Source organism: Antechinus flavipes, chromosome 3, assembly GCF_016432865.1.
Source record: "Antechinus flavipes isolate AdamAnt ecotype Samford, QLD, Australia chromosome 3, AdamAnt_v2, whole genome shotgun sequence".
Lineage (NCBI taxonomy): Eukaryota > Metazoa > Chordata > Mammalia > Dasyuromorphia > Dasyuridae > Antechinus > Antechinus flavipes.
The window spans coordinates 423,286,525-423,303,336 of record NC_067400.1 but is presented as its reverse complement, the minus strand read 5'-3'; the positions used below and the strand labels follow the sequence as shown (position 1 = coordinate 423,303,336).

The window sequence follows — 16,812 nt, the reverse complement described above, 5'->3', positions numbered from 1 at the left end:
TATTGGAATTGTTGTGGATCACTGTATTGCTCAGAAGAGCTAAGACTATCATGGCTAATTATCACATAATCTTGCTATTACTGTGTACAGTGTTCTCCTGGTTAAGCATTAATTCATATAAGACTTTCCAGGCTTTTCTAAAATCAGCCTGCTCATCATTTCTTATAGCACAATAATATTCCATTACATTCATATACATAACTTATTCATCCATTTCTTAATTGATGGATATCCACTCAATTTTCAATTCCCTGCCACCCCAAAAAGAGCTGCTACAAACATTTTTGCACATGTGGGTTCTTTCTCCTTTTTTATGATCTCATTGGGATATAGTCCCAGGAGTGATGCTGCTGAATCAAAGAGTATGCACATTTTTATAGTTCCATATAGTTCCAAATTATTCTCCAGAATATCTGAATCAGTTCACAACTCCAACAGTGTATTAATGTCTCAGTTTTCCCACATCCTCTAACATTTATCATTATCTTTTCCTGTCATTTTAGCCAATAATAGATAGGTATGAGGTGGCACCTCAGAATTGTTTTAATTTGCACTTGTCTAATCATTAGTGATTTAGAACATTTTTTCATATGATCCTAGATATCTTTAATTTTTTTTCTTTTGAAAATTATCTGTTCATATGCTTTGACCATTTATCAATGAGGAAATGACTTGTATTCTTATAAATTTGACTCAGTTCTCTATATATTTTAGAGACGAAAACTTTATCAGAAATACTGGCTTTAAAAATTATTTCCCAGTTTTCTGCTTTCCTTTTAATCTTTTCTGCATTAGTTTTGTTTGTGCAAAACCTTTTGAATTCAACATAATAAAAGTTATCCATTGATTATACATTTCATAATGTTCTCTATTTCTTGTTTATTCATAAATTATTCCCTTTGCACTTCTAATTGGCTAAGAGTATCACCCTTTATGTTTAGATCATTAACCCATTTAAACCTTATTTTAGTAATGAGTGTGAAATGGTGGCCTCTGCTTTGATTCTGCCATACTATTTTCCAGTTTTCCCAACAATTTTTGTCAAATAGTGAGTCTTTATCCCAGAAATTGGAGTCTTTGTGTTTATCAAACACTAGATTACTGTGTCTTGTGTACCTAACCCATTCCACTGATCCACCACTCCCAAATGGTTTTAATGACTGCTGCTTTATACATGGTTTTAGATCTGGTACAGCTAACCTTTCAATTTCTTGGAGACAATAATATGAAGTCTTTCCTTCCTTGAATTTCTTATAGCAGTTTGTTTATGCCTCTTTTAATGCTTAGTAAAGTAGTATTTTGTATTATAGTTATTTGCATGCCATCTTTTTATGAGGTTGTAAGCTCCATGACATCAGAAACAGTTATATTTAATTTTAATATCCTTCTCAGCTCCTAGTACACAGTAGACTCTGGTGAAATGAATTAAAATTATTTGTTGAGAAGGACTATTGCATTTTCTTTAATGAACATTGTACTGAGATGTCCATTTCCCCCCTTTATTTTGTAGTACTTAATGCAGTCTACTTACTTAGATATGGACAGTTTTACTCCTTACTTGATATTTGCAGTTATTGATTATTTGAACTGATTATTCTCATATTTACCATGGGATCTAAAAAATGTAAATGCCATTTCTCTAAAACTTTCACTTGGGGAGAAAAATAAAAATGCAAAAAAAGTTCTTGTAGCTTTGTGGGGGTGTTTGTAACCTTTTTCTAAGTTATGATTTGTAAAAAAAAAAATCTTTATTTCTACAAAAGAGTAACTTCTATATTCTTTTGGGTTTACATAGCCAAAAATTTAAAGAAATCTTTGTATTTTTATATGATATGTCAAATTGGCTGAGAAAAAATATATTTTCTCCTAAACCTAAGTATCAAGGGCATTGCTAGACTCTTATTAAAATGTGATCATAGTACATTTGAACTCACCTTATGTAAGGAATTATACATGCACAAAGCATGCAGTATTCCATATGGACAATAAAATATTTTTGCTGCACACATCTATTCCTATAAGAATCATTCAAAAGAGATTTTATTTCTCTTGTCTTATGTTTACTACAGCTACCAGAATAATTTCTAATACCAAGGTAGTAAAAAAAATTTTGCAGCCACATTGACTGCTCTAGAGAATATTTGCTCTAAGCTAATTTCAGTGATCATTTTTCATTTAGTTTCCAAGGTGACTCCTTTTGAAGTTGTCATAGACTTTAAAACAAGAGCCTTTTGTTTTAAATATTCCAACATGCAGGAAAATTTAGGAATGTTCTTTCTTAAATTCTTTAGAGTCTGCCCATTTTTAAAAAACTAAGCAGTTCGATAAAGGAAAGGATTCAAGACTCCCAGAGAAAGTTTCTGTATAAATTTGAAGTGTGAACATGATAAAAGCATGAAAATGCTACACATGATGAAAACATTCATCTAGTATTCTGTCTTTGATAGTGGCACTATTTTGTGAAAGGGTTTTGAGGGATCAGTGTCAAAAATTTAGGAATTTTTTTTCTTCCTCCCTCCATTTTTTTATAAAATAATACATCAATAGCTTCTTCTAAAAACTTATCATGGATTATTCAATGGCAAATAGAAAATTGGGTGTCAGAAACTCTAACACATTGTGCATAAATTTGATTAAGTTTGATGAGCATTTATTAAGTTCTTTTGCATATAGTTAAGTATTTAAAAGAATACTTTGTCATTCATTTAGCAGGCAATTATTGATGTACTGGAGGTCAGGATAGAGATCAAAGCTGAATATGAAAATTTGGGAGAGATCTTCCTAGAAATGAATTGCACAGAAAAAAGTATATAGAATATCATCAATGAAATGTATGACGAAAAAGAGGTGGAATGGATATTCAATTAGAGTGAAAAATAGCTAACATACATCTCACATGCTTTTTTAATGTCACAGATCTAGAAGAAAACTCCTTCCCTCTTCAGGATATAGAGTAGACACCTTGAGAAGTGGTAAAAAGATATAGAGTTGAATATAATATATGTTAGATGGCTTGCCAACTGTAATGTTAGATGGAGTAAATGCATGATTGAAATATATCTTACGAATATCTACCAATCTTCTTTAAGCTTTCTTAAAGCTGTTTATATGTTCAGCCTGTGCCTATCTTCTCCAGGCTAAGAAATTCCATTTGTGTTCCTATGAGATAAGATTCTTCCATTCCATATTAGACTTACAGCATATCCAGTGCAGTATGCTGTTGTTAGTGGAGGCCCAAAGGAATGTTCTCTGGGAGGACATCATCATGCTCAAAAATCTACTTTTGTTGGATATTTATGATTTTATCTTTTCTAAACTTGACCAATCTTTTAAAAATCCATTTTGGTTACTATCTATACATCTTTTTGAAGGTAATCGAGATTTTGAGGTTTTTTTTTTATCCCACACTTACCTCACTTAAATTTCCAAAGATGTAAGGAAACATCCTGGTATTTTGAGATTTGTTAACACTATATGTTAATTTCTCTTTGTCTTTCCTTGTCTTTTGGTTATATACCTTATCCTTTCATTTTGTTCTCATATGGCAACTATGCCTCCTTCTGTCTCTTTTCAATTATGCTGTTGTTGATCTTCTCTAATTTCTACATATCTTTCTTTGGCTGTGGCTAAAAAATTGCATGTGGAGTTCCATAAAAGGAGGATTTTTTTCTATTTTGTTGTAAATACCTTTGCTTAAGCTGTTGATTTTGTATTTGAGGTAGACAGAATATATTTAGCACTTTTAAGATTTGTAAAGTGTTTTATTTACTATCTCATTTGATTATCACACCAACTCTGTGAGGTAGGTACAATTATCATCCCCATAAAACAAATAAGGAAACTGAGATTGAGAAAAGTTAAAATAATTTGCCCAGAGTCAACAGCTAATTAGTATCTGAGGCAGGATTCAAGTTGAAGTCTTCATGACTTCAACATTTTAATCATTGAACTACTCAAATAGTATATAATTAGAATTTTTTTTATCTTTACCTACATGAGTTTATCCTTACCTACATTAAAATTCTTCTACTCCCCTCATTCCCCTTTCTTGGGAGCTTTTTCTCTAACTAATCCTATTGGCTAAGTTTTTTTTTAATCACCCAGAATTATTCAATGGCATTAGACATGGTATTGAGAACTATAATTTGTACTGCAGAAAAGAACTAAATAATAATAATAACAACAATAACCTTTTTATTTGTTTATCTTAAGCACTATCCTATTCATTGTTTTATCTTGTCCTTATGGCACTCTTCTGAAATTGTGAAATAGAATATTCATTTAGAATTCATCAAGGATTATCATCTATATTTACATGAAAACATTGAAGCAAAAAGTGGACAAGCTATATACTTAATGTTCTACAGCTCTTTAGTGATAGAATCGATATGAGAACCTTTGTCTTTTGTCTTCAATCTGCTGATGTATTCTTATGCTTTCTATTCTGCAAGAGGAAAGAAAGGAGATTATCATTTACAAGTTTCCAAATTGAAAATTTTTTGAGAAACATTTTTTCTTTTTTCTAAGTGTAACTTTACCATCTCAGAATCATATCAACAAAGATCTCCAATACATGTCACAGATGTTTCACAAAAGAATATATTACAATATAAACATGATATAGATTGTGCTAATATATATACTACAAGTTTAAGAAATGCTGAAACTCACAACTTCCATTATTTCCACAATTTGATAGTAATTGCTAAAGAGATAAGAGAATACAGAACATGTTGGGAATAGGGAGAAATTAAATTTAATTGGATTTGAAAGAATGGAAAGGACTAATAAGATACAATAAGGTATTTTGGAAATACATTTTGAAGGATTTTAAGTGCTGAGTAAAGATTTGACCTTTATTAGTGATACAATGCAGGGAAGTACTTATAATATTTTGTTGTGTATTGATCCATCAATTTATTGATCCATCCATCCATTCATTCATTTATGTATTTATTCTTTAACATTCTGCTTTTTAGGGTTAAAATCAACAGGAGAAGATTGAGACCCATCCCTATTTTTATTATAAGGAATGCTAAGCTTTTTGAGTTTTTTTTTTTTGCTTAAAAGATTATTAATATTTTTATAGTGAAGTATTATTCAAAGGTTTGCATATAAATCAAAGTAAGCACCTTACAAATGACAAAATTAGGGGTACTTATAATTACCCAAGGGAAATATATGAAATTTAAAAATGGACTTGTAATAATTTCCTTTATTTATTTTCTAGCATCCAGATGAGAAAAGATTGGAAGGTCTTTCTAAGCAGTTAGACTGGGATGTTCGCAGTATCCAGCGCTGGTTTCGACAGAGACGCAACCAGGAGAAGCCTAGCACTCTTACAAGGTTCTGTGAGAGCATGTAAGTAATTGCTTTTTTGTTCCATCATGTTTTGGAATATATTTCTTAGAGCAACTTTTAAAAAACCTTTTTTCACCTTTTAAGGAGCCTCTTTAAGTTCATATTTAAATTTAGTTCTATCTGACAAACATTTATTAAATACCTACCCTATGCAATGCACAATAAAAGGCTCATTCTTTTTACAACTTTCTAGAAAGAAAAACCATCCAGTAAATATTAAGGAAAGCTATCCAGAAAAAAATAAAAGCTGTACTATATTGGAAGAGTGACTAAGTTAAACATTGGAAGCATTGAATCACTTTTTAGATGCTTAAAAAATTCTTGCTGATTAATTAGTGAAGTGACTCCAAACAAAAGTGACATAATTGTGTCAGTGACTAATTCTCTGTTTGTACCTTAAAAAAGGTACAATTTTGGAGAAATGATGGTGGACAGGTATAAATTGAAGACCTTACAGTGCAGTGGAAGTGATCTAGTTTAGAGAAGAGACAATCATTCTTGATTGCTAGAGTTGTGAGATGTTGAGACCTGTTAAATAGCACTGGATTGTACCATCCTGTTATCTGGAGAGTTTAAGGAAAGGATAGATAACCATCTTTCTGGGGTGGGTTGAGTTTGATATTGCCAAGAGGAGAAAATGGGCTATATGGCATTTAAAAGTGCCCTTTGGCTCTATAGTTTTGATGATATGCTCATATCCAAGAAACTATTATCTCACAGAAAATATAGAAACGAGAGAAAAATGTTAAGGCATCCAGTCTATTCTTTGACAAGGAAAAGATTTATGTATATAGTAAAGTTACAAGTTTTGTCTTTAACTTCAGTGAAGTTTATTCCATTCCTGAGGGATACTACAGTTTTTATTCTAAGGATTCTTTGGGGAACTTTTCCTACATACTTACTAATTTAAATAATACTGCTGTCAGTTCCAACTCTAATTAAAGAGAAGCCTTTTCTATTTTGAGTCGGAGATGCTTTTTCATACTGATAGTTTTTTTTGTGCCCTAAGGTTTGGCTTTCAATTATACCAGAAAAAGTATTTCAGCAGTTGAAATCTAATGCTTCAAGTAAGATTTTATTTTAAGGAAAATAGAATGAGAAGCACATTATTATAACAATAGACTCCTAGGGCTAGAACCATAGTCTCCTAATTTTTTTTTTTAGTTCTATGTTGTTTATTTTGTTCTCAATTGCATATAAACAAAAAATTTTGATGTTCATTTTTTAAGATTCTGAGTTCCAAATTCTCTACCTCCTCTTCCTTTCTTCTTCAGAAGGCAAGCAATTCTCAATAAAGCATGCATGTACATACAGAACATTTCCATATTAACCATGGTGTAAAAGAAAATATAGACCAAAAACAACAAGAAAAATTTAAAGTTAAAAAAAAATCTGCATTCAGACTTCATTAATTCTTTCTCTGGAAATGGATAGTATTGTTTATTATTAGTTATTCAGATCACTGTGTTGCTTCACAGATGATCATTATACAATATTATTGATACTCTGTACAATGTACTCCTGGTTCTTATTATTTCACTTTACATCAATTCATATAAGTCTTTCCAGGTTTTTCTGAATGTTTCCTGTTCATCATTTCTCATAGCATAATAGTATTCCATTCATGATCATATACCACAATTTGTTCATCCTAATTGGTGGTCAATCTTAATTTCCAATTCTTAGTCAAAAAAAGAGTTGGCATAAATATTTTTGTACACTTTGTCCTTTTTCTTTTGATCTCTTTAAGTCCTACCTTTCTTAAGAGATTTGGAAGCATTTAGAGAAGTCAGAATGGTTAGAAACTCCAGAAAAAACAACATAGTAAATATAATGCCCAGAATTATTCTTATAAATAATTAGGAGTAGTTAATTGTCAAAGGAGGATTTGCATATCTCAGCTACTGATCACACTAAAGAATTTGTCTATTCTCCTCCTTTCCTGCCAAAACATATACTTTCTCTCTTTCTCTTTCTCTCTCTTTCTCTGTCTTTCTCTCTTTCTGTCTGCCTGCCTGCTTCTGTTTGTCTCTGTCTCTGTCTCTATCTCTGTCTCTCTCACTCTCTGTCTCTGTCTCTCTCACTCTCTGTCTCTGTCTGTCTCTGTCTCTGTCTCTCTCTGTCTCTCTGTCTCTGTCTCTGTCTTTCTGTCTCTGTCTGTCTCTATCTCTGTCTCTCTCTGTCTCTCTCTCTCTCTCTCTCTCTCTCTCTCTCTCACACACACACACACACACACACACACACACACACACACACTATGTAGACTTAGAAAGTCCTGTTTTCTGTTGAAGTGTTCAGTAACTAGAGTATCTACTGGCATCATTGCACTAATAATATTTCAGTAATCTGAGTTACACCTTGTATGAATATGTGTTATTTCTTCATTTTGCCTTTATGTGTCCCTTCCCTTTCTCCTAACTTCTAGCTTTCTTGAGTATATAAACTCTATGTACTATATGTTACTTCTTGCTACTAAAATATTTACACTCTGCTTCCCAACTTCTTGTTTCATTTATCAAATCTCCATATCTGCTAATCTCCACAAAGCCTTTTATTCCTTTTTTTTCACTTCCTTTTTTATTCACTTCCTTTTAAACTCATTCCTATCCAGAGAACCCCTCTTGTCATAGCATCATAGACTCAAAGTTGGCCAGCCTAGTCCAATCCTTTATTTTGCAGATGAAGAAGCTGAGGTCCTGGGAGGATTTTGCCAGAGTTACTTACATAGGTAGTAAGCATCAGAGATTGGAACTCAATTTCTCTGATTCAAAATCAATATTTTTTCCTCAGTTACATGTCCCTCATTCTGCCCAAGTCAACTGAGGCAGTTATTTACTCTTTCCTCCTGTTTTCTGGGGTCCCTCCCCCACTTATTCTCAACCTTTTCTTTACCTCCTTCTATCCTCTTACTTTAAGTAATACCCTTATATCTTTTGATACTCTTTTCAGTTGGAATTTTGCTTTCTTCCAGGCCAATATTCAAGTTGTCTGCAGGAATCAGCTATCTTCTGATTCCATTGTTATTTCTAGATCACTGATCTGCCATCATATCTCTGCTTCTTTTAATTTTAAATCTCTGATGCCTAGTTATGCTGTTATCTCCAAATTCTCCTAGCCATTCATCTACCAGGCTTTAAGAATATTCTGGATATAAGTACCTTGTATGTATGTATGTGTGCGTGTATATACATATATATGTATGTGTATATATATATATACATATATATATACCTAATAGCACATCTCTTTCAATATTCTATGATTCTTTTCTTATACCCTAAGAGGTGATGAATATTATGTTTTAAAAACTACCTCCTCCTTGGAGGCTCTTCAGTTTCTCCTCTCCTCCCCAACTAAATGTATTTGTATACATTGTTTATTCTTTATGGATTTTAAGATCCTTGAAGTCAGGAACCATTCCTTATTTATTATATTATTTTGTAAGTGATATAAATAAATGTGTATTGGATTTAATTAAATTGAATTCTGTGTGTCTCACTAGGACTGCCCTTGTCCCTCCTCTTCCAATTTACACTTTCCCAATCCTTTAAGGTTCTCCTTGCCTTTTTTTCATCTCAGAAACTATACTTCTTCCTCCAAACCCTCTAAACTAGAATATTTACTTGATAGTGAATCACATATACTGCCTTTTTTAACTTTTCCTTTTATATTTTCTCTCCAGAATAGAGTGACTATGTCTTATTTTTCAATCATCTCTCATAAAATCTAATATTATATTTTTCAGTAGTGTGTAGCGTATGAATTTTTGCAATGAGTGAATTTTCAAAATTTTGAGAAAGAATATGGTGAACAAAGATTAATATATTACCTTCCCTTGCCTCCTGCCGAGTTTGGCTCAGTGCTAACAGCCTCCTTGTGATAATAAAACAGTCTACTTGAGCCACTTCTAAGATGGAGGGGAGGTATTAAGTATTAGTAAGTAATGCAAAAGGCAAAAATATAGAAAGGGAAGATACATAGTTAAATAGATTAATGAAGAAGATGGATAATAGCATAGCAAAGAGAGTGAACATAACTACTTAATAATAATCATACCATGGATGTTTCCTTATCACAAGAATGGACCAAAGAACTCATATAATAGGTAACTTCTAAGTTTCTCGAAAATTTGTGTTAATGGTTATTTAAATGCAAATTTTAGACTAAGAAACTGAAATCAAATATTACAAAAAATCCGCATTTGTTTTTCTGTTCTGGGAAACAAACATAAATTTATGATAAAAACAGAAATTGAATTTTAGTCTTTCAGTAGTCATGGATCAGAGACACGTTCATGTGTGTGTGTGTGTGTGTGTGTGTGTGCGTGCACGCGTGTGTGTTCAGTCTAACTAAACAATGATTTATTAAGTACCAGAAATGATTGCTGACCTGCCTGGTATTTGGCACCACAATGCAGATGAACTTAACAGAACTTGTTCAATGAGCAATATGTGAAGACATTGATGAGATGCATTTTTTTCTTTCTTGCCTACTCTCACTCATTCATAGCCTTGTCAATTTTGATGCATATTATTCTATAAGTACTCACATTTCTTTTGACAGCTGAAATAGAGATTTTTCAAAAGGGTAAAAGGAGAACTTTATAAAACTGAAGGAATACATGGGAGAAATTTTAGAAGGTTCAAAATGAAATATGCTGCTGGGTAGACAAAAATGCTTTCAGACTGCCAAAACTCTGACATCTTCCTCTATCAGCTATGTTACAGCATTGGTATTAAGCCTAAATAGTGGGAAGCAAGGCCAAAATCTCAAAAGAGGTAGCTCTTCTTTGTGTCATAATTTTGCTCATTTACAATATGTTTTGTAAGTGATACAGTGCAGAATTCACATTCAAATTATTTTAATGAAGAATTATTCCCATATGACATCCTAAACTTTTAGGACAAAGCTATATTATATTATACTAAATAGTTTTGTCTCAACCATTGATTTAAAGAAAAGACATGGCTTTTCTGTTTTCCCCAAAATTATGATTTTGGGGAAGCAGCAAAAGGAACTTAGTTATTATAATTTCTAACGGTCTTAATTGCTATCCAATTGTTGAATAAAAGGAAAAATGTGGAGGCAGTAAGTTTATTGATCAAGAAGAAATATTTTGTTCACAATTATAAGAAACTTTTTACATAGCATTTTGATATACAAAGCTTCCTACATATATGCTAATTTCATTTGATATTGATTCTTTTTTTACTTCTACTGCTCCATGCCTTCTTATGGTCAGAAGACCAATCAAAAAGTATTTAAGTATGTATTATATGCAGAGAACTGTGCTAAGTCTTGGGAATATAAATATGAGCAAAATGAAAGCCTTTAGACACTAGCTGTGTGAGCCTGGGCAAATCCACTTAACCCTGTTTGCCTGTTTCCTCATGTGTAAAATGAATTGGAGAAGGAAATGGCAAATTACTCTAGTGTCTTTGTCAAGAAGACTCCAAATGGGATATAGAAAAAAAAATTCATATGTGACTGAAATAACTAACTATATGTAATATAGTATAATGACAACTCCTGCAAATATATGAATGGTAATGTGCTCGTATTCTCTGTGTCTCTCCTAAGAAGAGCAAGGCAATGCTTCATTATTTAACCTCCAGGAACTACATTACCTTAAGGCTCAATTCCTGTGAGTGATTTTTTTGTTTATTTTTTTGATAGCTATTAAAGTCATCTTGTATAATGTTCTAGTTCCACTGTTTCACATTCTGCTATTTCATTCATACGCATTCTCTTGTGTTTCTTGAAAATCACTTTTAACTTCATTATTTGTGACTACAAAGGATTTGTTCCTTAGTATAGTAATTCTACCTCATATAACTCGATATGGTGGGTAGAATGTTGGATTTAAAGTTAGGAAGGCCCAAATTCAAACCTTAATTCAGCAACTTATTAGCTGTATAGATGAAAAAGGCACTTAAAAGTCTCTAGAGCTCAGTTTTTTCACCTCTTAAATGGTAGTGGTAATGGTGGTGGGCTGAGTTGGACTCGGTTACCTTTGAGCTTCTTTGCTGCTCTAAATAGAGAAGACAAGGGAAGGGCAAGGGGAAAAATGCAAGAAAAGGAAAGGAAAAGGAGGGGAAGAGAAGAGAATACATATTTATATAGTAGTGACTACTCTATGCCAGGAATTGTGATAAGTACTTTTATGATCCTAACTATAATCTCATTACCTTTTAATTATTAACAAGAGAAGCTGTGAGCAAAAATCAAAAAAATTTGTGTCAGAATATCTGGGTTCAAATTCTGGCCCTCCTATCTACTTATCTGTGTGTCATCTTGAACTCAGTCACTTTTGGCCCTCCTATCTACTTATCTGTGTGTCATCTTGAACTCAGTCACTTTGATGTTCTGGACCTCAGAAAAATGTGGGAATTGGTGTAGGTGATTTCTAAATTCTCTTTCAGTCTAATAAAAACATTTATATAGCACTTTTCAAAATATTTAATATACATATTATTTCATTTGATTCTCACACCAACCCTGTGAAGCCATTGCTACTATTATTCCAGTTTTAGAGGCAAGGGAATTGAGATTGAAGTAAATTAACTTGCCCAGGGTCATACAGCTAGTGAGTTTCTGAGATGGCATTTGAACTAGTGTCTTCTGGACTCCAGTACTAATACTCCATTTATTATGCTATCTACATGCCTTTGTATAAAACCTATGATCTAATTTACTTTTCTTGCATTAGATTTGCTGTGATTGAAAATGCTTTCTTTTCCTGCGAAATTGATATCTTATGGACCAAATTTTATGTGTGTATGTATATACACACATATATATCACTTATGCCCACATATACATATGTATATATATTATGTATATATGATCACTTTGAAAATTTTGATGATACTTGAATCCTAATTACATACTAATTATTATTGTTATTGTTGTCTTTATTTTGTTTTTGAAAGGGGAAGAGAAGGGGAATTTATTCTAAAAAAAATCAACACATTCTCTGTAAAGGAAGCACCTTTTTGGTCACACAGGATTATCAGCTTGGGTTGCTACAAGGGAAAAATATATCAACTAAATTGTTATAAAGAACCTTAGAACCTACACTGTTTTGTTACTGAAAAGAGTAGAATGTGCTTGCCTCTTCCTTAGATCTGGAGGGGAGGTGGGTTAAAGGAAAAGCCAGAGCTCTTGAAGCAGCCTCTGAGAATCAAAGTTGCTGTAGGGTACTTGAGAGGTGAATGGTTTGAGGGAATATACTGCAACACATAAGCCATGAAGAATTGTGCAAAAGAAAAGATGCCATTAGTAAGATGGAGAAAAGAAATGTATCAGTCATATAATAAGAGAAGAAGTAGACTACTCACTTATTGGACAAAAGAGCAAGAGGAAGCACTTTAGTGCACTAGGTAGTACCTATGAAGGATTGTGCACAAAAATGGATGGTAGTCAAATTGATAAGCAGAAATAGATGGATTGTGATCTTTCTTCTTTGAGGAAGTCCCTACAGTGATGAGACTAGAGGTCCATCAATATATTGGTGACAAGGATGATATTTGATTACCAAGGGTCCTCTTATTTTCTCTGTTATTTTTATGTACACTGGGTTTGAGTTGGGGAATTTCCTAAAGGAAGCCTTTGTATATACTTTGGTTTTGGCTTATTGCCACCTTTTACTATAATTTTCATTAATCTTCAAAATTTTCATCCCAATTTACTGAAGAACAGTGACTCATCTAGTTAGATAGTCACTAATGGCAAAATTAATTGGAAACTAAGTAGCCTAACATTTCTGGTTTTCTTCAACAATAAGGTGCTAGTTCTTAGAGCCCATAGATTTCTTAGTGATGTTCCATGCATATTTATTTAAGAGAGAGAAAAGAGATAGTTAGTTTTTAAATAATTGAAAAATTGATTTTATTTAATATTTCCTTTCTTTTTGAATTTTATTGTAAAATTTAAATACCATTTATAAGTAGACCCCATATTTGGAAAAATTTCCCTTCTTATAGAATCACTCCAAATCATACTTTTACATACAACCTCTATGAAATCTCTATTTTTTGTAGTTTACTTGGATGCCAGCAAAGCACTGGATGAAGTCTTACATGCTATCTTGACAAGATGAAAAGATACAAGTGACTCAATAGTTCAACTAGATGTATTTGGAATTAGTTGAATGGTTGTTCTAAATGACTAATCATTAATAATTTAATTTCAGTTAAATTCAACAAACATTTATTAAGCACATACTATGTGTAAGGGGACATCTAGGTGGCACTGGAGTTAGGAAAACTCATTTTCCTGAATTCAACTCTAATCTCAGACACTCATTCTCTATGTGATCCTGATCAAGTCACTTAGCCCTATCTATAAAATAGGCTGAAGAAGGAAATGTCAAAGCACTTTATCAAAAAAAGTCGAAATTTGGTAATGAAGAGTTAGACATAACTAAAATGATTAAATAATATTTAAGGCTCTAAAGACATCAAGACATACATGAAATAGTTCTTTTCTTGAAGTAGCTTACATTTTAATAGAGTTGGAGGTATATAGTATATGAAAATTATACATATTACATATATTTGTGTGTATGTGTATATATATATACTCAAATACATATGACATATATATGTACACATGGGTTGATACTATAGATATTACAGATAATATTTACTTATCTATATGAATAACTATACATTATATTTTATATACATGTATATATGTATCCTGTATGTGTATCTATAAATATACAAAATAATTTCAACAAGAAGTACTAATGCTTGGGGAGAAAAGGAAAGATCTCATATTAGAGACAAAGCTACTTCTGTGTCTTGAATGAAACTAGAAACACCTTGCCAGCTTGGAAGGAGTTTACTAGTAGAGGTCTGTGCTCTATGTTCTTTAATATTTTTATCTATTACCTAGTTAAAGGAATAGCTAGCATGCTTGTCACATTTGCAGATGATACAAAGCTGAAAGGATTTGCTAACATACTAGATGCCAAAGTGAGAATCCAAAAAAAAACCTATATGCTTTAGAACACTGAGATGAAACTAATATGAATTTTAAAAGGGATAAATATAAAGCCCTAGATTGGAAAAATCAGCTTTGCAGTTTTAAGATGGGGGCAGGAGTATGCTGGCAAATGTTTGGCTCTCCAGGAAAAAAAAAGAACAAAAAACAACCAAGCAACCAACAACGAAATGCAAAATACATTTTTAAGTTCAATTTGCATTATTAACATTTCTCCATGACTTTCTTGTGTCTGGACAATTAATGTAACAATCAATTAAGTCTTGATTTGTAGCACTGGCCCATTTCTAAGACATAAATGCTCACACTGAAAATATAACAATAAGTTCTCAGGAGTTTGAGCTAAACTGTCCCTGGCTAGGGTAGACATGGGTAAGTAGAGTTTTTCTGTTAAAAGATCCTTGGTTTTGATGAACTATAGTCTTAACAGAACAATAATAGCAGCTGGTGAAGCTAATTTGGTCTTCATATATATTAAGACAGACCCTTATCGTGGCTAGGACTAGGGAGATGGGAGCTATGGTCTTTCTCTAGCTTTCTCTAGCTGTGCCACATCTGATATAACTTTTTTCAGTTCTAAGTATATTTTAGAAAATATTCTTTGTATAATGAAATATTTTGTTTGTTGATGATTGATAAGTTCACAATAATGAAGAAATTTTTTTTTCAAAAAAGAATATTGATAAGTGCCAACAGAAAAAAAAAAGCAACAAACTCAGGGAAGGTCCTTGAGATCATGCCAAATGGGCATCAGCTCAAGGAATTGGGCATGATCAAAATGGAAAAAAGAATATTTAGGAGGTGACAGGAATTCTGGGAGGTAGCATTAGACAGTGGAAAGATTAAACAAAGTAGCATATAAATTCTTTGTTATTGCTATTTAGTTGCTTCAGTCATATTTAACTCTGTGTGACTCCCTTTGGAGTTTTCTTGGCAAAGATTACTAAAGTGGTTTGCCATTACCTTTTCCAACTGTTTGGAAATTGAGGGTTAAGTGCCTTGCCCAAGATTACAAAGCTAAAAAATATCTGAAGCCAGTTTTGAACTCAGGTCTTCTTAACTCTTAGATATTATTTAAATGCTATCTATTATTATTTTTATTATAATTAATCAGTCTTAATTTCCTTGGGTCTAAGTTTTATCTATAAAATGAAAGTATTAGGCACATTAGTTATTCTATTTGTAGAGATGATCCTTGCTCAGATAGTGGTTGGAATATATGGTCATAGAGTCTATGTAAGCAATTCTATGATTCTATGATTCTCATACTAGTGTGTTAGTTGAGATTTGTGTATTACTTGTGACATCTAGATGGTTTAGGAGATAGAATTACTGTGCCTGCAGTCAAAAAGAGTTGATTTCAAATCCAGCCTCAAACATTTGGGTCTCAGTTTCCTCAACTACAAAATAGAAATAATAATAACACCCACCTTGAGAATCAAATGAAATAATATTTATAAAATGCTTAGCACAATGCCTGGAAAAGAAGTGCTTGACAAATACTTATTTCTCCCTCCCTCCCTCTCTTCCTCATACTTTTTCTCCCCCCTCCTCCCCTCTTTTCCTCCCTCCTTTCCTTCCTTCTCCTGCACTTTATTGACTTCTCTTCTCTTTGAGCCTGGCTTCCAATTTCTTCTAATTTCCTCAATACGCTATGTTATTTTTCCTAGGATCAGCACTCCCTTAGGGATACCCAGTAACTATGAAAAAGTAACGAGGGTGATAACAGCAGGGTCTGTTTCTTTGGTGGAAAATATACAGCATACTAAATTGAACTGTAAGAGCATCTTAGAATATTGGATCACAAAAAAGAAATGTAAAAAAGGAAGCAATCCTCTTTGCAATTTCTTAGTAATAAAGTAACCTCCTAATGCAAATTATCATCTATGTATAATGAACAGCAAATAGAATCTTAGACTCATACTCACTTCCCAATAGGCCCATCAACACAGACTTGAAGACATAGAAATTAACAACATTAAATAAATTTAAAACAAGAACAATAACAACAACAACAAAATTATTGGGCTAAAAACTAAAAATCTTCCTTTTCTTTGTAAATAGTTGGAATTCAATGTCTCTTCTGTATTATTATTTCTCTATTCCAATATAGTTATTTTTCTTCTGGTAGAAATGTATATATTCATAATTTATTCATTTTCTCTAGATATTAAAATAATTAGCATTTTGTTTTTCTTTTTTTTTTAATGTTTCTTAGAAAAGTGATGAGAGTGTCTTTTAAAACCAATGATTATTTTTCTGATGTGATTTAACCATGAGCTTTCCATTTCAATAAGAATTTATTAATTACTGTGTACCAGGTACTTTCCAGAATACTGAAGTTACAAAGAAAAGGCAAGAATGTTTCCTGCCATCAAGGAGCTTACATTCTAATGGTGAATAGAACAGGTACACCAAATGGTTTATTCAAGATAACATAGT

The 16,812-nt window shown here is 32.3% G+C and overlaps 1 protein-coding gene across 2 annotated transcripts in view; it reads left to right on the top strand.

Annotated features, from left to right (window-relative positions):
* Window positions 1-16,812, top strand: part of CERS6 (ceramide synthase 6) — a 291,619-nt gene that overhangs the window by 70,697 nt on the left and 204,110 nt on the right. For both annotated transcript variants that reach the window (XM_051986225.1, XM_051986224.1), the window contains exon 3: window positions 5,231-5,361. In XM_051986225.1, coding sequence (XP_051842185.1) covers window positions 5,231-5,361 — 131 coding nt within the window. The remainder of the gene's footprint in view (window positions 1-5,230; window positions 5,362-16,812) is intronic.